The 21,451-nt window shown below is 41.6% G+C and overlaps 2 protein-coding genes across 2 annotated transcripts in view; one reads left to right on the top strand and one right to left on the bottom strand.

Annotated features, from left to right (window-relative positions):
- LOC140276620 (astrotactin-2-like) overlaps positions 1-21,451 on the top strand; it is a 258,166-nt gene that overhangs the window by 194,937 nt on the left and 41,778 nt on the right. Inside the window, exons 17-18 of the mRNA XM_072371388.1 lie at positions 10,374-10,696; positions 19,470-19,603. Coding sequence (XP_072227489.1) covers positions 10,374-10,696; positions 19,470-19,603 — 457 coding nt within the window. The remainder of the gene's footprint in view (positions 1-10,373; positions 10,697-19,469; positions 19,604-21,451) is intronic.
- trim32 (tripartite motif containing 32) lies at positions 1,652-8,502 on the bottom strand. Its single transcript, XM_072371389.1, has 2 exons — positions 8,397-8,502; positions 1,652-7,181 (listed from the first exon to the last, which is right to left on the bottom strand). Exons 1-2 carry the CDS (start codon positions 8,496-8,498, stop codon positions 5,118-5,120), a joined length of 2,166 nt encoding a protein of 721 aa, XP_072227490.1. The 5' UTR covers positions 8,499-8,502; the 3' UTR covers positions 1,652-5,117.

Below are 21,451 nucleotides of genomic sequence, written 5' to 3'. Positions count from 1 at the left end.
AAACGGGAAAGAAGGAGTGATATAGCAAATCTGATTTCTCTGCCAGTATTCTGTGTAGCAGGAGTCATAAGCACTATACCGTGGGGGGACTTTTGTCAAATCAGAATTGCGTTGATTGCAAGTTTTTCAGTATTCTGAATCCGTAATACAAGCACAAAGGGTAGTGGTGTAAAAAATACAATATTTGCCTTTTACACATTGAGCATAAAGTGTTAGAAAATCAAAGCACCTGAAAAATGTTCTTAATTCAATATACGTTCTTTCATTTCCTCTGAGACATACTTGACTCGGTTGGAAACTTGCATTGTGCTCAACTAACCCTGGCAGACTGAGCTCATCAAGGCTGGAAAGAAGAAAGCACTAAGTTGTGCTAAATTAAGCGCTGCTTTTCTGTAGTTTGCCTGAAGCAATGGCTAAGTATGTTTACTTTGGGAAAATATTAAACTTCTCTCCCCTTAAGGGCTTTTAAAGGTTTAAAGGTGCATAATACTAATATCTTGTTCATTGTTGGGAGTACTAGTGCACTTCTTCTGGGAGAGGGCTCTGCCAGAATGGGTTTATATGCCTTAATGATCTAAAGATGCAATGTCATTCTCACACTGTACAAAACTGCAACGCCTCTTTTAACCCAATGTCTGAAAGAGCTTTTAACTAGCCACTTGGCAGACATTATGCAAATGTGTTACATGGTGATGTACGTAAGAGCGGGAAGATAAGCCCGGAGAGCAAAGAAGCATTTCAAGCGATAGAAGTTGTTTTATATCTGTGGGAAAGAACGACCCAATCTCATGCTCAGTTCCAGTCATGTCTCATGAATACTCCCTTTATGTTAGCCAGCCACACTGGGTGCCTCTCACGAGACTCCTCGCTGAAATTTTTGTGAGGATGTGTTTTGTGTCTGGAGAGCAGGAAGCTCAACTCATCCACAAATATGAGTTCCATGTGGTTATTCCAGAGGGACCGCCTCGGTAATGAAGAGATTCAGGAGGAGTGTGTAAGGACTAAATTGAAATCGGGCCTCAATTTTCACTCCGAGGCAAAATCATTTAACCTTTACAGACTTTACTGATCTCACAGCTGTAGGGGTTGCGTGCGAGTTCATCAAGGCTTATAAAAGCTACATGTGCTTTAAGAGTCCTCACGCTCCATAAGATTTAAAGGTAGGACGGCCATAACTCCTCATTGGCTTGACGACTGCAGACATTTTGCATGCACTGAGAAGCTTAGATGAACCGCAGGGAGACAGAAGGAGCCAATATGTGAAATAGGAAAATCTTGTTTATTCGAACTGTAAATTTTCAGTGCTTCAAAGTTAAAATGTCAGTAACACTAACTTTTTTTAAATTCTATATATTTCATGTATTTCCATATATGTCATCAGTCGATAAACTTTGTCATATTTTTCACATTTCCGGAGCAAAGTACTTCCTCCGGCACAGACTTCTACGAGTGAGAAAAGTAATAAATAGAGCTATCATTGTGTTTTCTCTTTTGCCATAACCCACAGTTACCTACAGTATTCAGACTCGTGTGAATCAAACTCCACAGCCAGGAAGTAACCATAAACCAAAAGGCTTCTGCTTTGTATAACGCACACACAAAATCAAAGCTCCTTCATGTGTGGCGCTATCAATAATTCCAGACACGGATATTTTAGATTTGGTTCATACGTGTTTATTGCACTCAGATTATCAACAATACAGACATGAATTTGAGTACACACAGACGTCTTAATGTGTTCAACACATTGTAAAATATGGAGCCTCAAAAGAACTTAATGTGAAGGGCATGAGAGTTTGGTTCATTGAATAAATGAACAAAAAAAAAAGAAAGAAAGCAGCATCATGAATTAAGTCTATGCAGAAAATCTCCAGTGAAATGGAATAAAATCTACTAAGGTGATGTGAGACACTTGGATGTTCACCACACTGACACAAGGACACTTGAATTTTTCTGGCATTTTATGCTTTTTAATCAGTAACTGGTAAAATATTGAATATTCTCTTGTTGTGACTACTTCTAGTGATCCCTAAAGAAGCGATATTTCCACGAAAACATGAAGTCAACACAGTATCGTTGAATCAAAAGTCCATTTAGTGCTGGAATGTCGCACGGCTTAACAGTGAAACGAATGCGTCACCTCAAACATCACACGTGATCGACTCGATGCGATGGTTAAGTTTCCCTTCAGATATCTCCTCATCTCTTCACTTACGTAGAAATATTTAAAAAAGAAAAAAAAAACAGTCTGATTCTCAGAGATATATTTCCGTTGCATTTAGAGTCAGTAGTGCTCCAGATGCAGAGTTTAAGGTCAGCTTTGTGAATTATTCATTTTTAAGGCTGAAACTGAGTCCGTATGCACTGTGCTCCGATGAGCAAGTGGACTGGAAGATGCACATTTACTGTCATGGAAATAGAAAATGTCCCACACAGTATTGACATTGGGCTCCCGATGATTAACTTGATCGCCCATTTCGGTCCCTAAATATTTTCTTCGACTAAAGTCATCTTATTCTTATATTTCTCATGAAGAATTTAAACCATAATTCTTAAAAATATATCTGAAAAGTACACACATGCTGACTGAGACCAGTCTTCTGTAAACTAGCTATGCACCGACAGCGTATACGGCCGCCTGCGTTAGACGCGTTAAAGCTCAGGTTGAGTTAAGTTATAATATCTGCATTACCATTGCGGCGTTACTCTACCAGCTTCGATCGCGCAACATGCCAGCAGGTGTGGGGACACAACAGGCAATGGCATGGAGCACCTTCTCTGGAGTAAACTTTGGAAACATTACTCGGGTGGCAGACATCTGAGGACCAGGACTACTTAACGGGGGGTTACCATATGGAGGGCAACCTTTGGTTATATGGCTTGACGAACCCAAACCACTGAGGTCACGCTAAGCTGTGTCACAGCAAGTTTCTGTATCCGGCCCGGCACGCGGTTCTGGATGTGGGCACGTTCAGGAAAAAGGAGGCAGTGTTGACACCATGTGACATGGATTTAATGTTATACATTTCTCACAGGAAGAACACTCCTACGTGTAAGCATGTGTGTGCAAATATATATGAAAATAACACCTAATGCAGCCTGAAAGCTACATAGTTGTTGAGGCCAAAGCCTGGAAAGAAAGCTGGCCACAAAAAAAACAAAAAACAATCAACTGAAATTGTTAATATCATTGCCCCATTGATCTGACTCTCTATCAAGACTACGTGTTCTGTTAGTGTGTTGCGTACTGCATGTTGTTTAGGCAAGACGGTTGCAGTCATTTCCTTGCAACTCTGGCATCTTTAAACATATCAAACTAGTAGGGCAGGTGTCCTCACTTGAAAATGATCTTTCTTCTGTCAACCACGCTATAAAATATAAGATAAAATAAAAAAATGTGAAGCTTAAGGGGGAAAAGAAACAAACTTTAGGTCAAAATCTTACTTGAGTTTTAAATCGTATAAGCATTTCTCTGCCTTAGAATATTGCTTAAGAAGGTGCTAGTCTTGGAAAAAAAAAAACCCAACACCGGTCAAAAGGCTGTGCTTTAACATTTGTGGATCTCTCATCTTGAACAGAGGGTTATGTTGCCATGACGATGCAGAAGTAAGACGGGAACCACGTTTGTGACACCGACAGTCCTGGGTTGAACCTTAAATTACCTCGCTGAGCCTCTAATCCAGTTTCGTACCGCATGTTCCCTTCTGCACCGTCATGGTTGTGATCCGGGTGCTGGAATTCTTTTGGGGCGATTCCGCAGGGATAGCATTTGCATGACACAACTGCGCGTAAGCTGCCGGTGAACAAGAACAAATCCTTCAGACATTTAAAAGACATTTACAGACACCAAGCAACAACGCTCATGTGGGGCGTGAAAGATATTTCTCCTCTGTTCCTAATGGAGACTAATCTCTCCGAGGAGCAGGACTCAAAACTAGCAACTCCTGCGTATGTCACCAGAGGATTCTATATGTACATAAACTACTAAAAACATAAGGGACAGGGTGTGTAGGATAAGCAAACCTTTCCTCTGAAAATGTCACTGAAGCTGAGAGACTGTTCCAGAACTTTCTCACATTGGGACGGATGCATACGGAGTTGGGTGGCAGTATTGATACGTAAAAAAAAAAAAAAACTATTATAATCTCGTCTGCATAAAAGAAAACATCAAACCTATTTTCGATTGTAACTACTCTGCTATCCTTAAAGAAGCTTTAGGAAATGTTTTTTTTTTACTACAGACCTATGTAGAAGATGAGTGTGGTATCAGTACAAATATAAATCCATGAAACGTCATTAACTAGCCATACCAGCATTGCACTATAGTCACTTCACAGCACATCAGGTTGGAGTTTTGCCACTGAACACGCTCGTCTGTGGGTAACTTAATATTCTACAGTCGATGTTCCCTGAATGTTGCTGAATGCAAGTCAATGAATGCTGGTACTCGGTTACTTTTTGACCTTAGCTAAAACTTGTGTGAATTTCAAAGCTGCCAGCTGCTTTTAGCAACATCAGTGTTAGTGTGTGCTACTAAAACCTCATGCTACGACACAGTGACGTGTCAATAATAAAGTGCTTCACAGGCCAAAAGCCTCGGTATGCTTTATTTTGCATGTCAATACAAGTTCATCCTCAGCTCTTCTTCCTCTCAATTTCATTGGCACAAAGCTGAGCCAAATTGGTGAAAGCATCACGCACGGATGGGTTGACAGGTGGGTCGAGTGGCCAGTAAGAGGGAAAGTAATATCATCTTTGCTTTGTGCCTCAAAGCTTTGATGCCGCTGGCTTCCCTTGCTCAGTTTAGTGGGACAACTTGCCGGTACATTTCCTCTAAAAAAAGAAGAAATGTCACAGGGTCTGTTGTGGTATAGTAAGATAACAATATTAAATTTGAGGTACTAAATTGAAATCCAGTAAGTTTTGGACTGAACCTGATTTGGCTAAAATTCATCTAATATCCCAATGAAAGCTAGAGTGAGGATTCCCAAGACTTCAGCTAAACACAAGTGACTAATAATAGTAAGTTTCTTCCTTTCCAGAGCATCTAATAAGACCAACTAAAACACACCTAATAAACCTCTTGTGTTCAGAAAAGATGAGTCTGGCCAGTTCTTCTAGGAAGTGGAGGAATGCCTCCTTTGAATGTAGGTGTAGACTTTGACACAGTGGTCCCAAGAATCAAGCACCAGCAGCTGTCCTTTCTGGGTGGTGGCTACTCCCACGGGGCAGGATAGCCCTTCTTGAATTAGAATATTGAATCCACCTTCTTTAGGAAAATGTAGGATTTCTTTTCTGCCACTGTCTGAAACCAGCAAATCCCCATTCGCATCCACACACATGCCAGTGATACAGCGGAAGTCCTCTGTCTCTGAGAAGAAATGGCTGAGCTGTTTGCCAAGCTGGCCATCGGTGCCAACTGAGCCAATGGAGAAGCCGCCCTCCAGCTGGGGCTCACTCTGGCGTTTCTCAAAGTTCACGGCGAGGCCCTGGGTGAAATAGACCGTTCCAGCCGCATCGCATGTCACAAACTTTGGCCGGACAGCGGAGCACAACCGGTTGTAGCTGACCACACCTACGCTGCGGTCCACTGCAAGACACCACAGCTTGCCACCTTCCACATCTGACACCACAAACTGGCCCGATGGCATGGTCGTAATGCCCCAGGGTTTAATCAGCTGGTTCTTGTGACAAGCCACACAGTGCCCATCCATGGTGTAGACTTTAACTGAATTATCATAGTTGTCAATGACACCAATCAGGCCTTGTGGAGTCACAGCAATGGATAAGGGAATTAAGTTAGGCAAGTCAGCCCCAAGAAAGCTCAGGACAAAATTGTCGATGCTACTGGCATTACGTCGAATTTCACGCTGGAATCCTTTGCGATTAAAAATCTGGATACGGCAGTTGCCACGATCGGCCACCAGTACTTCACCGAGTGGTGTCACACAGATGCTGACTGGTAAATTAAACATGCCAGGTAGAGTTCCCTTACAGCCCATCTTCTTTACAAACTGGCAGGCTGGGGGCCCTGACCTTGCCCCAACAGGTGATCCCCCTCCCGCGTCCAAGGACTTTGATTTAAAGCTGCCTGGTGAACCACAAACTGCATCTTCTGCTGCTGAAACCATGTCAATATCTCGGTAAAGATCCACTGGAAAACCCACAGCCCCACCTATAGCCCCTATTGCCCCAGCAACACCCTCTACATCACCCTCAAGTGCAATCTCCAATGCCCCCTCCTCATCATCTGCATTGACAGTATAAGTGTTGGTCATCAAATGGCCCACTTCTACAGGTTTAGACTGCTCCTTTCTGATAAGTGCTGGCTCTTGCAGCTGGAACTGTGTGGGTAAACTGCTCCTCAGATCCAGCTCCTCCTCATCACTGCCTGCACCGTCATCCTTAAGTAAGGCGATATCACTCTGCCTCACTCGCATTGTCAGATAATCGCAGCGCGACACCACTTTTACCTCTGCAATGTTAAGAAGATAGGTCTGCTCCTCCAGGACCTGAGCATTTAGCTTCTCCACTTCACCCATGGAAGCCGTAAATGTCCTCCGGGATCTGCTGAGCTCCTCTTGAAAACGTAGCTCAGCTGTGGTGTACTCCTGCTGAACTGCCCGGTACTTTTGTCTCAGGGACTTGGAAATGCTTTCAATTGTTCTCTTTTTCTTTTGAATTTCTCCCATAACATCACGGAGCGCAGACAGCTTACCACCCAGTTCTTTACGGCGTTGCTCTGCAGCCAGCCTTATGGGCTGTACTGAATGACCTTGATGCAAGTGGCCCTCCCCTTTACAGAGCTCACAAAGAACTGTGGCACAGTCATGGCAGTATTGTCTTGGTAGGCGGTTGCAGCAGGACTTGCACATTAGCACAGCAGCAGCAGCACTGCAGGACATAGTGCAGTCTATAATCTTGAGCACAGTGAGATTATCCGCCAGCTGGGAGATGCTGCTCATACGGGAGACCTTGCTGCAGAAAGGGCAGCGGACGCCGTTGATGGTATTGGCCAGCAGTTTCTCGAGACATAGCCGACATACCGTGTGGCCACACTGCAGGAGTTTGGGTCTCAGCTGTTCCTGATTGTAGGTCTCCAGACAGATAGGGCATTCAAGAACTTCCCTCATTAGATCTGGGTCCAGTGGGGAGCACACCGCTGCCATTATGGTCTTTTCCTTGAGTTGGGAGGGGGGGGGGGGGGGACAAACAAAAAAAAGTTCTGTAACATTTTCCCCATTCTCTGTGAAATTATTTGAAGTAAAATTGACCCACAACATGAGCAAATGACAATGTAAGAATCATTATGATCATTCAGTCTGTTATGGTAAACAGTTCAGTGTTACATTGAGGAAAAAGCCAAAAAAAAGTCCAAACTAATATTGACATTCTGTGGTGGAGTAGTTTCCTCTGTAACAAGCACTGAAAATCTTACTAAAGAAATGAATAAATATCAACACAAAATATATACTTGAAGCATCAGAAACAACAATATGCCACACAGAAAAATTCCCTTATGCTAACTTACAAACAACAACGTTGCCACAACACCTCAAATGAAGATTTCACTAGGATGAGCCTAATTAGAGTAGTTTATTCAACTGCAACCAATTATTTTCATGCAAATGTTCTGATAATACTGGGAATTGCTGTCACAAGTCATGTAATAATGGTAAAAACAGTTGGAAATTTGATGCCAGTGACAATCTACACAATGTCTGAGCTGTAAATACAAACATTTATTCAGTCCCTTTAAGCAGTAAGTTTCTTACTAGATGTCATGGCTGTAATTTGGAATATGACACAGATTTTGCCGTTTCCAAAATACTACGTTAGTAGACTTTATTTTGCAGCTTAATATCTGATAGCTTTAACTAGCATGACTAGCAGCTTGTTCCTTTGTGTTTACGTGTCTGTTTGGGGGAAGCAGAAATTCATTTGACTAGTTGCATGAGATTCACTGACAGTCTGATGGATATCCCTAGAAAACTACACATATGTTGCAAACTGACTACATCAACTTCTTTGCAAAGAAATTAAGTAATAAAGTCAGGCTAACTGCTGAGTGTTATTCAGCTAATGTGTCTGTGAGCTAACAGACACGCGATGCCATGCAATGATAATTACAAGCGGCCACAAGCAAGGATATTTGGCTATAACTATCTCACCATGCCCTGTTATTGCCTTAAAATCGGTTGACATTGCCGTCCTGGCTTACAAATGACAAGTACATCGAAGGCCTTTCCACATGACAACAAACGTTAACGCTGTCTCTAGGTCTAAATGCAACACGACAGTGTCATTCAACAGCATCACTGCGCTGATTAAGAAGAGCGTGCATCCAAAAATGACACATCTGTTCCTCTTACGTTATTTCTGTTCTTTAACGTTACCTCTCTTCCAGTGTTTGCTAGTTGAAAGTGGAGTGGGCGTGCAGCCTTTCTGCTACTGCAGCTGCCTGTTAGTGAAAGACTGCAGTGTTGACGACTTCTCATACGCAGAGTCATGGGGTTACGCAATACGCACAGCGTTGGGTCTGACGTCTGTTTTGATTGGCTGCTGCGTGGGCTGTCTATGTCAAGTCCCGAAGTATTGAAGACATTTTCTTTTCATTCTTAAACACGTTGCATCAAGATGAAAGTATTAAACCGTGTTTTATTCGCCTTATTTTGAACCACGCTGCGCAAACAGCAAAGTGCCTGCCAAAAAAAGATCATTACTGCATCTGTGCGCTTCAAAGAACTATTTTGATTGGTTAACTCTTGAATGAACAAGCAAGCAAACCAATAACTTAACAAAAAAAGAAAAAATAATATTTGAAAGAGAAGTTAAGGAGAAGCCTTTTCTACCCACCATTTGATTAAAATATCCAGATGTGAAATTGTTTTTGTAAACCAGTAATTTTAGTGAGAGGCCACTAGATGTCAGAAGACTTCCACTTGAGGATGTTCATGCACTAACTCTATACACCCTGCAATTTAGTAGATTAGGTCCATCTCGGTAGTGCTTTGCAGTGGTGAAAAAATGTTTTATGAAGTTTGGTCAGTTTAGATTTGTGTTAACCTGCCATAACACACCAGGATAGAGTTAGGATAGAGTGCTACAAGGATCGCAGAAGGGAAAAATTACAGCATTATCTATACTAGTCTCAAACAGATTCACATTTACCTTCAGTAGGTTTTTCTTTCACAAATATTTGATGGTCCAAATACTTGATGTCCAAAAGGTAGATGTTTACCATAGACAGATGTAAATCTTGATATCACAAGGCGAAATAACTGAGAGTGAAATAATCTTCCCATAACAACATTAATTGTAGGATTTTATTGTAGGAGGTGGGTGACAACAGCTGTTTTTTGTGTATGGCTCTTGGGCCACTCCTTTAGCCTGTTTACACACTGTTTCATTTGACCCTCATAACTATGTGCCGTTGCCGTAGAGAAACACACAGGGAGTAACTCACAAAGACATATGTAAATACTTTCAGTTCTCTTTCAAACACAAATTCAAACAAGGTCACAGTTAAAACTGAGGCCATATATGCAAGGGTCACGTGCTTTTCTTTTTTCGGGGAAGTTTGGGAGTTTGAGTGTCCTAAAGCACAGTTTACATTGTGTCTTGGGAAAATATGTTTGCATTCAGCTATTATGAACATTATGACATTCCTGGTTTCAATTGATTTGTAGTTCATTCGAAAAGATTGGTCACTGAAAAGCAACTTTACTTTTAACATGTCTTGAGCATGTTCTGTAATATGTTTTCTATGTCTTATGCACTGCAAATCTTTAAAAAAAAAAAACAATATTAACCACTTTTAATGGATAACTTGTCTTTTGTCCTTTTTAAAGTAAATGTGGCACATCACAAGTGGCACTTCTACTCCACTTTAACATGTGACCTAATGTGTCCTATAATTCAAACACCCTGCCTCCGCTGCTGCTTCTCAAAGCATTGGATGTTACAGTCTTGCTTAAAGATGAAGTTATCAAAAAGAGTTCCTCCAACTTGAGTAACAACATCACAAAGTGCTATGTGACACTCGGGATAAGAGGGAAGTCATTCCAACCTGCCTCCCTTTCTCCTCTTTTCCATCCTTCTTTCATCTATTTGAACCCTGATGGCAACTAGGAGTTAGTTCTATTTTTTGCTTTTTGTTTTTTTTATTCCATTTATTTAACTTATAAATTAATCCAAGGTAATCCGAGGTGCTTTATGCAGCTGAACATTTAAGAATGCCCCACCACTGCTTCCAAAATAAATAACCATCATAGGTGTTATTAACTGTTTATCTTTTCCCTGTCCATTCTTACCCATGCCTCCATGGCTCCATACCAACATACCACCTCTTCCTCTCCGGCCTGCTCTTCCAGAGGCAACAGACCAGGGAGTTGGTGGTGGAGGACGTCGTGAGCTTAAGTCAGTTCCCTTCATCAACTACCTGTTGGCTCTGCAGAAGAGCCAGTTGTTGTCTGATGACATGGTGAAAGGTGTGGAGATCCGCTGCGAGGAAAAGGGAAACTGTCCAGCTGGCTGCCACCTGTGCCATCACCAGGCCTTGGTGGGAGGAGTGTCAGGGAGAGGCCGCAGCGGCAACAGCCGGAGTGGAGAGCAGCCTTCCCCCATCCCTGTCCTGCTGGACATCAGCCGTGTTGTGCCCCTTTACAGCCTGGTGCAAGACAATGTCACCAAAGAGGTGAGAAAGAAGCGTGGGAGTAGGAAACTATGTGTACCTTTCTGCAGGTGTTGTGTGTGAGTGTGTGTGTATGTGGAGGAAGAGAGACACACTGAGACTACAAAACCGGAGATTGACAACAGATATGACAAATCATTGTTCCAAAAGCAAAAAAATATATATATTTTAAATGTGACAGTTTAGGGTTGCATAATTAAGGTGAAAACTATCTGTATCAACTTATTAGCAGTAATGCATAAAAGTTTGCATGTGATTGTATTACAAAATCTGCAAATAAACATGTTGTAAGTCCGGCGCAAATAGAAATACAAGTAATGTATGTTGTGATGCTCTGTGACAAAAGTCGCAACACCAAACCCTCTATTCTGCTCTTATAGGAGGTGTCCATTCATTGTTCAGCGTGTTTTATTACCTGTGCAAACTCATGCCGTAAGATGATGGCGTAATCCTTCCACATTTTGTATATTTTTTTTGTCCACTGAAACGTTTCAGTGCTGCAATTGCAATATTTGCCCACTAGATGGCATAGGTTGGTTAACTTTGACCACTGGAAATGTGTACTGTAATACAGAGGGCATAGAAAGGATGACATCATGGTTTTCTCATGTGGGGAAGTCGATGTGTATAGATGTGAGGTGTATACATGTGTCTAAACAAGAAAGCACCGTTGAATGTAATATCAGCTTGATGGCCACATGCTGTGTTTATGATTCATCCTTTATGAAAGTCTTTGGATCTTTTTACAATGAAAGTTAATCATTTTAGATTTGTTTTCCAGGAGCTAATTTAGGAAGAGGCTCTGGCTTCACTTGACATTTAGTTGACCACATTTTACCCTGTTTGTGCTTCATTTTGTGTTTGTTATCCGACCTAACATCTTGTGCGTGTTCTTTTATAGTCTTTGTGTAAGTAAAAGCAGGTGACTCACAGCCAGCAACAGAAGAGTGGTTTATGCACCCTGTAACCAAGCATCTTATTATCATACTTTCATTAATATATACTTGTATATAGATAAATGCACAAAAAAAACACACACACACACAATATAACCCTCTGTACGTGCCTCCCATAACAAGTCCCAAAGAAAAGAAGGCACAATCAATAGCAGACGGCCGATAGTGGGCTTCGTCAATACCTAAACGTGAGGAAGAGCAAAATGTCTCTTTTCCCACTCTTCCAAACACCTCTCTACCCATCCTTCTCTCTCCCCCAACCCGCCCGCGGTCTTCTGGGGACTTGGAGAGTGAGATGTATGAGAAGGAGGAGAAGGACTAGACTGCAGTGGATTGCTCTGGAAAGCCCTTCTGAGGTAGCTTGAGGCAGGATTATTAGCTTCTTATTGATGTCATCGACCTCTGGGGAGGGAGGGGAGTCCATCACTCCGCTTCTCTTTTTCTCGCTTTCGCTTCTCTTCTTGGCCACAGCTGCTGCCAGTCAGAATGGCACATACGTATATTGCATTAGAGACTAGCGGCAACTTGCCCATCCACGCACACAACCACTCTTTATCTCTCCGTCTTTGTGTGTGTCTGCCTCACACACGCATTTTTGCGCGAGACTATCTTTCTACTTGGCTGGGTCTATCAGGAAAGACAGCTGCCATGTTGCAAAAGCTTTCTCAGAAATGAGGTCCTTTTTCTTTCACCCGAAATCCACGGGAGCAATCAAAATAGAAGCTTAGTTGTCCAGTTTATGATTAGGTGGCTAGCGATTGCATCTATATGTATGTTTGCATGTACACCTTCTGTATATGGATGCATGTGTCTGTGCATGCCCCCTGTCTGGCTTCAATGGATCTGTCAGTCTTTCTTTAGCTCCTTTCCTTCCACCTTCCTCAGTTACTGGCATCTATCAGTGACCTCACCAGGGCTGCATGCCTGTTTGACAGGACATGTCATGTCGCTTTCATATCTATGACATGTTAAGCCAAAGGGGTATATTTCACTTTCATCGTAAAGACAGCAGCCAGAAATGAAAAGAATGTGAACTGAAAAGTAGAAGTTGTAGACCTGTACATCAGCTTGTCCTGTTAGCTTTCTGAGTGTTTTTAAGTATTGCTTTGTACACCCACACAGTGCTAAAATTACCAAAGACCAGTTAAGATTAAGGGTAAAACTGATATCTGGAATACTGATCCTATCAGTTAATACTACATGATTACCTGAGTAATAACGTAACGTCTTGGTTGGGCTCACCCAAATAGAGGAGAAACCTCTTATCTATCCAAGACGCTAGATTAGGTTTAAATTGTCCAGATTTGTATAATATCCAGCTCTAATGTACCCCCCCACACACACACACATATTGAGGGTGAATAAAAATGTGCATGTTGTGGATATAGCTTTGAAAAGTCACATTAAAAAATGGCAGCTTCTCAATCACCTTCATCTTATTCTAATATGGTTTATGTTTATCCCCAAATCTTACCAATTTAAACCAGAACTAATAATTCAAAATCAGAGGATTTGTGGGATTTATTATTTTCCTAATTCCCAGATTCAAATACCGTAAGAAGCACATTAATATCAAGTGTCTCATCAGTAGATTAATGATCTCTGAGATATAGAGGTAATTTCACCTTTAAAATTGACTTGGAACATGCATGAATCCTGCATCGTCTTTACTCGTGTGGTGATAACGTTTTGCATTTGGAAGGATGGGTTTGATCTTTGATACATCTTTGTCTTGGTAGTCAATGCCTTCAGTTTGCTCTTTTCTGACTTTTCTGGCTTAATTTAAACTTGCTTACTTGAATCCAGCCATGGGATTGGATTGGATTTATCAGAGCTGGATATGAAGTATACGTGCAAATGCACACATCCTGACTTTGACTCTCGCAGATTGTTTCAGTCTGGGAAAAAAAAACAACATATCAGTTAGTAAATAAATAAGCTTTCGCCTGTGGCTCTTGCCAGTAGTTCTGCATCCTGTGTTGCTTTGACTGAATTATGGTAAACCTTTTGAACAAATTGGTTGTGACTCCAATGGGTCAGAATGCTCTCCGCTGTGCAGAGCCGTCACTGCCTTGCCTACACAGCAGTTCCTCTCTAGCACTGTGTGTCCAACATTTTGAGTGGAGTAGATGAGGGTGACAGGTTCAACGTGAAAGAGGCAGCAGGATTGAGCAAAAGAGGATAGAACGTGTAAGAAGCAAGCTGCATACGGTTAAGGCATGTGGGACATTGAGCTGTTTAACACTGAATGCCAAAAGTTTAGCCACACAAAACTGCCCAGATATACATAAAGCCAAGCAAAATCACCCTGTTTAATATTCTATTGTCTTCATTCAGTGACTGCTTAAGGCCTTTAACCCAACCTGTTCATTGTGAGTCCATTTTTCTTTAATCTGGTCTGTTGCAAGAGGACAGCTACTCTGCTATAGTCATTAATTGAATAGTCAAAAGGGTTGTTGAATTATTGCACTGCTGAATGGTGAAAAGTTGTTTGATGAAATTAGTTTTGATCTATCTGAAAGCATTTGAGACAGAATACTTCTGCAGATCTCTACACCCACGCTGTTGCTCCCTCAAGTAGCAAAATCATCAATGAATGCAAGTAAACCAGTTCCCTTAGCAGCCAACAATGGCTAAGCCACAGCTGAACCGTCATCATCCTTAACAGATGAGGTGATGGGTCATGAGTTTTTTACTGCACACCTTCCTGTTAGTGTTATTCTAACAAAGGGGCGATGTCTTCTTCCATTCTTTCTTCTCCCTTTATTAGCGTGCACAAATTTTTCACTGGGTTTCTTTCATGGTTTGCATGTTGTGCTGAACCACCTGAGGTCACGAAATCCACATTTCGCAGTAGGCAAGCAAACACATATACCTTTTTTTTCTGAGAGAGCACTCTTGACATGCTTTGTAAAGCAAACATGTTTTAGTTTTGTTTCATTTCTTTTTTTAAAAAAGGTTCCATCCATAAAAATTGTGATCTTCAGTCTACCAGCCAGCTTGACATATTCCACTTTTCTTGTAAGCAGTCCATTTTTAGAATGTACAAAACCATTGATTTTTGCAAAGTAACTTGCTTGGATTTCTAGCGAATCTCTCACTTCAGTATTAAGTTCCTCAGTGATGTGGTTTCCTCTTTATGTTGACAAGCAACTTCATCTCAGTCTAAATGGCAACTTCCAATTCTCAGTTCATTTTGAGTCATATGTGAGGTCTTTTTGTCCATGACCTCAAGCTGAAATGACACATAGCTAATCAGACATTTAGTAATCACGTGTCCAATTACTTTCATCAATTTTCAGGTAAATTAGTGTAAAAATAACATCTGAAAAAGCAACACAGACTGAGTGATGTTGTAAACTTTGGGTAATTATATGCCATGCAGCTCAGATCAGCACTTTTTGCGGTCAAATTTAAAGTTTTGACTCCTGGAATGTCCCCGCAGTACAGAGGAAAGTGCATGCCCTTATACAGAAGATCATTAAATAGATTTATACACGATCTGTGTGGCCCGTATGTACGACATACTTGTCAAAACCACAAAGCATTAATTACATTGGCAGTAGTGCAGACCTTTAACTTTGGGCTCCAACCCTGACAAAATTATCTTTCCTATCAAGAAAGACCCAAATGAAATAGCCTTCACAATGCTCATTTGGCCCATGTGAATGGTTCAAAGCAGGGTGGATTGTTGCAAACATCAGACAAGCTGTTTAAGTTTGAATATAATATACTTTGAAAACAGTGGCAAACATATACGTAGTGTAAAACTGTTTTTACTCTATCAAAAGGTAAATTTACTGGCCCCTCTGTGTGTTTTTCTTATCTCAGCTGCTCTGCTCAATGTTGCGACTGCAGTTCTGGCTGCACTGCATGTGCATGTAAGGCCCTTTGTGTTGTCTGGGGCAGGCTGAGCTGCTCCCCTTTATAAACCGTGCCTGTTTGGTTAAAACACCTGCAACAAAAACATGATTAAGACCAGACTCAGATCACTGTGATATCTAAGAGCAGTTTGGAGAGCTCTGAGTTAAATTTTGGTTGGGCTTTATGTGTTTTAGATTGGGATTCCGCTGCTATATTGCTACACCCTGTGGTGTCTCTAAGGTCATATATTAAACCTTTAACAGATTCACGGGAAGCACAGAAGGGTAAGTGTGAAGAAATATGCTTCCTGTAAAATCTTTTTCATAAAGATTTGAGTCCACGAGACTGTTGAAAACACAGAAACCTAAAACACTTAGAATTCTGTCTACAACTTAAGTACCAGTCTCACACACCGTTTCCTGGTTTATTTTTCTGTTTTATGGTATATTTCTTCACAGCAAAGAAGAAATGTGTGTGTGTGCGTGTTGAGCTATATGTTCATATATAAGACAAAATAAGATAAGACTATAAAGACCATGAATTTGTTTCTTGACAACACTGATTGGTCTTGCACGTTTTCCAACAGAGTTAATCTCCAAAATTTTAACCCTATATGATGTTTTAGGTTGTCATTGGACATGACAATCACCTATCAACCTTTGGGTGAACCAACCATCCAGCGGTCCCTTGTGTCCCATTTCCTGGAAGTGGTACCTCTGAGAAGGTTCCTAGAAGCAGCCCATTGGCCTCCTTGTTAACACCATTACCCTTGAATGATTGGAAAGGCCACATAAAATCATGGATGTGTGTACGCACACACACTGATGATGTGCTGTGTGGTCTGCCTTAGACTCTTTACCACCACTGGTGATTATCTTATAAATCAATACAGTGGGCCAGCTGGCCAGTGTTTTTGTGTATTAGCTTCTGAATACAGACAGTAATTTGGTCAGCATAGACTAGACAAACAGATTAATACATTAAAGAGGTCACGATGGCCTCACTTGCCTTCTTGTAAGTCACGACCGGCTTCTACGAAAGTGAAAGGTCCACATTGTGTTTTGGTGCCAGTGAGTCTGCAGGGTCTAAATGACGTCAAGGCTTGGGATTTGTGTGGCTGGAATTGTCGTTGACGCTCATTGGTCTTGCTGTTCATTGCTCTTGCCTTATGTACAAAGCAGGAAGTGATTACATTTCAGCTCAATTCGTTCACTATCGGTAAGGTCAGCGGGGAATGAATTGTGGCATATTTGTGAAACGGTAGATCCTTGTGTCCATTGTAACAACAGGGACATCACCAGTGTCTGAAAGCAAATCTGTCATTGCTGTACGTATACGTCTCACTGTGTTACAGTCCATGCTCAGCTACATGTTTCCTTGTTAAAACACTGTCTATTCCACTATTAGGCATGCTAGCTAAGGTTTGTTTCATATCACTGATCAGATTGTTTGTTCTGGGAACTGTATGATCTGCGGTTAATTGCCCTGAAAGTATAAGTTAATAGACATAGTACTTTATTGAGTTTGTCCATCTTGACTGGTCCAACATTTTTTTCTTTCCTTTTCTACCCTTGCTAAATGTTGCTGTCTTCACCAGCAGACATTTGACACATTTTCATTTATATATTAGTTGACTATCTCTAACCCCTTTTCTTCTTCTTTTTCTTCTTCTTTTTTGCCTTTCTATGAAGCTTCATCTCTTTGTTATGCCCACTGCCCAAACTCCCCACCTCATTCCCTAAACCACAATTAGAATCCCTGTTTACCCAGTGGAGACTGGCTTGCATTACTCTTCAAACATAAACACGGTGGTAATCGCTTTGTCTGTTTTTCACATGTGCAGCCATGCAATCAAGCGCACAGACCCATATGGGGTTTTTCTAGGAATCTGATGGTGGCAAATGTATGGCAGTCCTGCGGTCTTCCTCTTGTTTGCCCTCGGTAGCGAAGGTCATTTCACATATTTGTCTAGTCTTTGTGTGTGCGCAGACCCCGACTTCAGTTTTTTTGTGTTGTCTTTGTCTGTGGCCTGCTTCCCATTGACGTGAGGTGGCAAAATTCCTGCTGCTGTTGTTTTCTGGCAGCAGTTAGCCACATGTGTTCAGGCAAGAGGGGGAGAAATGTTATAACTTTTTTTTTTTTGGTTTCCATCTGGGTTATTATATGGCCATGGATTGCAGTCCATGCTTATGCCCTTATAATAACTGCGCATTCAGCAGGCTCATTTAGAGGGGCTTGCATTGGAGGATATACTGTTCAATGAGAAGGCCTCGAATGCTGAGTGATCCTCATTCTGGTAAAGTGTGGGGTTGCTTTGAGAGGTGGAAGTCTCCACTTTCAAACTTTTGTTTCCTTGTTTATCAAGCTGAATTTATACACACACACACACACACACACACACACACACATATATATATATATATATATATATATATATATAGAGAGAGAGAAATATATATTTCTTTTCTGTCCTATTTTCCATTTTATCTCCAGACTCCCTCTTTTTCCCTTTCTTTCCTCTGCTGCTCATTTAGGTCACTTGCACTCTTGAGGTGCTTCTTCTTGAGTGAAAGCACGTGGTATTAGAGGAAATCAGATCCCATGTCGAGCTTCCTTTACATCTAACAAGGCAGTGTGTTGAAAAGTGCTACCATCAGCCTCTGAGTTCATACCTTGACTCTTTTTTGGCCAAGCTGTCTGCCTTTCATCTCAGTACTACAACAGTAGCATCTCTAAATGTCATTTCATCTAATCAACATACTGCAGAAACCTTTCTGTAGCATTTCTCCAGTGAAATAAAACGGCCATCTGTGGAAATCAATGATTAATTTGAGTTTGTGTGTGCATGTTTACATACTGCATGTGTGCAGTTCTTGGAGATATATGTTGTCTCATCAGTTGCTTTGCTTTCTGATAAGTTAATGTCATGGTGCATTAGAATTTAGGAGGGACTGTTTGTTGGATGCCTGGTACTCGATGATAATGTTTCCGCATGATTTTACTGACCCTTTTTTTTTTTACAACCGTGATCAAGCACATCGCCAAAGTATTATGCATGAGGCAGCACTGCTAACCAGTTTGACCGTATAAATAACTGAGAGCTCCATTGATCCATAGTGTGACAGGGGGAGCCAGAGTATTTGCGAACTCCCTTGAACTCACTCTATATCATGCCTATGGCTTTAGGAAAAGCCCTGACATTATATTTTATTGCTTTGACGGTTATATTGGCATTTTGCTGCCTTTTAGAGGATGACTGAGCTTCTGCCTTTGATTTTTTTTTTTTTCTTTCTCCCGTAAATGAAGTAGCATAAGGAGATGTTAGGAGATGATGTCACCTCTTAGTATCTCCCCCTCCCTCTCCTCTCCCTCTATTCACTTCGCCGTCAGACCGAAAGCACCACTAACAGATCTCACGCCCAAATGCATAGAATGAGAGGGGGGGGTGGGGATTGACACAGCTCTAAAATCTCCATCCTTAAAGCTGCAGTGCATCTATGATACCACGCTGCAAGCTTGTCACTGAGGTGCTCCTGCCTTTTGGTAATTGGGAAAGGTGAGAATGAAAAGGTCACAATGGGGGTGGTGGAGGTGGTGGTGGGGTGGGGGGAGTGTCAGCTCTACATCAATCTCTCTAAAACAGTTTTTGAGTTGGACAGTCCTGTCTTCTTCAAGTTAGGACTATCCAACTGTTTCGATCCATCAGGGTGAAGTTGTGTTACCCTTCATTCATTTTAGGACAATCAAAAGGTATAGTATGTCGTCAGTGGAAAGTCGTCATAGGGATTGAAGACGTGTGCCTGTGTGTGTGCGTGTAGTGTGTGTGCACATGGAAGGCAACTGTGGAAAGGGAGAAGGTAGGCGGTGTGGTATATGAGGGTGGGGTAAGCTCAGATGGACAGCGCACACATGTTCCAAGAGATAATTGCATTTCTCTCACCTGTTACCCTTTACAGGCCTTCAAGAGCGCCACAATGAGCTCATACTGGTGTGCCGGAAAGGGCGATGTCATTGATAACTGGTGTCGCTGTGACCTGAGTGCCTTCAACAAAGATGGCCTGCCTAACTGCAGTCCCCTCAGGCAGCCAATGTAAGTGTGAGGTGACACCATGACACCTTGGGATGCATGCACTGATGCACATGGATATACGTACAAATTCATCCCTCTACCAACTCTTGGGGCACTTGAGAAAGTTGTAGTCACAAGCACAGTCCCCAAAGTTCTAATAGCTGTCAGTCGGCTCTTACACTCCCCTGAAAAGAACATGGTCTCCTTCAAGGTGTCCTAATAATACTCTTGGCTTTTGTGAGTCATCCACTCCAGCAATTGCTGCCATGAAAAACTTCTAAAAAGGAACTGAAAAGAAGCTGAAAGGGCAAGACCTAAGAGGAGACAGCTACAATGAACTGATATGTTTTAAGAATAAAAACAAAAGTTGTATATTAGCTACCTGGGCTGCAGGGTGGTTAGCACTGTTGAATCACCGCAAGAAGGTTCTCTGTTTAAATCCTGGCTGGGCCTTTCTGTGCCTTATCTCTGGATATTATGGCTACCTCCCACTGTCCAAAAAACATCCATGTTAAGATAATTTGTCATTCTAAATTGACCCCCGGGGTGAGTGTGAGAGAGTCACTTTTAGTTCAGTCCCTGTACATGACCATTCTCAGAAGAATGTTTTTGATTCTCGACAAATTAGCTTTTAGTCATGCAAGAATAAGAAAGGCCCTAGCTCAAGGGATGAACCAGTATTGTGTCTACACATAGCAGTTAACTTAGAAAAGAGACACATTTTTATGGCGCTTTTATGAACAAATGAGGGATGGTTCAAGACTTTTGCACAGTACAATATCTCAAAGGGAGGTTTATGATGTCCAAGTCTTGATTACAATTGCACCCACTGTGTTGTTTTTTGCAGGGCACCACCGACAATGTAAGTTCTAATCACATTAATCTTTTTTATCTTGTTCTTTATTCTTTATGTATATTAAGCTGAATTTTCAAGTCAGATTTTAGGGGAAATCACGGTGGGACGAGCATGAGACCTGACGTCCTGAAACTTTCCTGAGATTGTTCCTATGCGTCAATACTGGAAGCAAATTACAAATTATGCTGCACAAGTATTGCCCAATTACCCTGAGATGCACACACTTAATGTCTATTCCTGTATTGTTTTGTCTGTGGTTTGTGGTTTTGGAATTGGTGCCACAACTAGAGTTTGGTTTAGCTTTTCCTGGGCCCGTGCCCTGGCACAGAAGGACACAAGAAGAGTCACTGCAGCAACCTCATCTCCAGCTCTAGACAGTATCTGGCACATTATCAACAATGTGTACCGTATGAGGATGAGCCTGAGTGACGTAGTTTATTAAAAAAGGATAACCTACCACTTTCATGCTACTGTCACAGATACAGCTGCAGGGCAGGCAAAATGGAAATCTTATTCTTTTATCTCTTTTGAGGGATTAAATAGGAAAAACTGCACAGGGAACACTGCTGGAAAACATGTGGCATTGGAATGTTGTTTTGTTCAGTGTTGCTGCTTCCCTGTTGTTGAGTGAGATGTTAGAAGGTGCGGCAACTTCTACATCAGTACAATAATGATCTCATGATATTTGTTCAAGATTAAAATTCATTTTCGAAACATACATGCACAATGAACACTTGCCCTCATCTCCGCTTGGATTTTGGACTGATCCTCTCGGTAACATTTTCTTTTATCTTTGAATTTAAGTTTGAAGAGAAGCTTTCTTGCCATCACTCTGTTCTTTGGTTCCCTCCACAGATTTGTGTTTAGTTTTGGACTCTGATGGCTATCCCATAATGTTTCTATTTTTCTCTGCTAACCATTTCATGACCACATTTGCTGCACCATCCAACATTGTTCTGTTGGAGTTTTTTTCCAGAATGCCTCATGTTTTCCTCTTGAATCTTGATGTCCTT

The sequence above is a fragment of the Leuresthes tenuis genome, unplaced genomic scaffold (genome assembly GCF_036924035.1).
Source record: "Leuresthes tenuis unplaced genomic scaffold, fLeuTen1.0.hap1 SCAF_19, whole genome shotgun sequence".
NCBI lineage: Eukaryota > Metazoa > Chordata > Actinopteri > Atheriniformes > Atherinopsidae > Leuresthes > Leuresthes tenuis.
The sequence above is the reverse complement of the archived record's forward strand: the minus strand, read 5'-3'. Positions and strand labels throughout refer to the sequence as shown.

What these genes read in the sequence shown, in the direction of transcription:
- trim32 (XM_072371389.1), bottom strand. Translation starts at nt 8,498, where the DNA reads ATGAGAAGTCGTCAACACTGCAGTCTTTCACTAACAGGCAGCTGCAGT. An exon ending in TAGCAAACACTGGAAGAGAG is followed by an intron (nt 7,182 to 8,396) that starts GTAACGTTAAAG and finishes TCCCAACTCAAG; the next exon opens with GAAAAGACCATAATGGCAGC.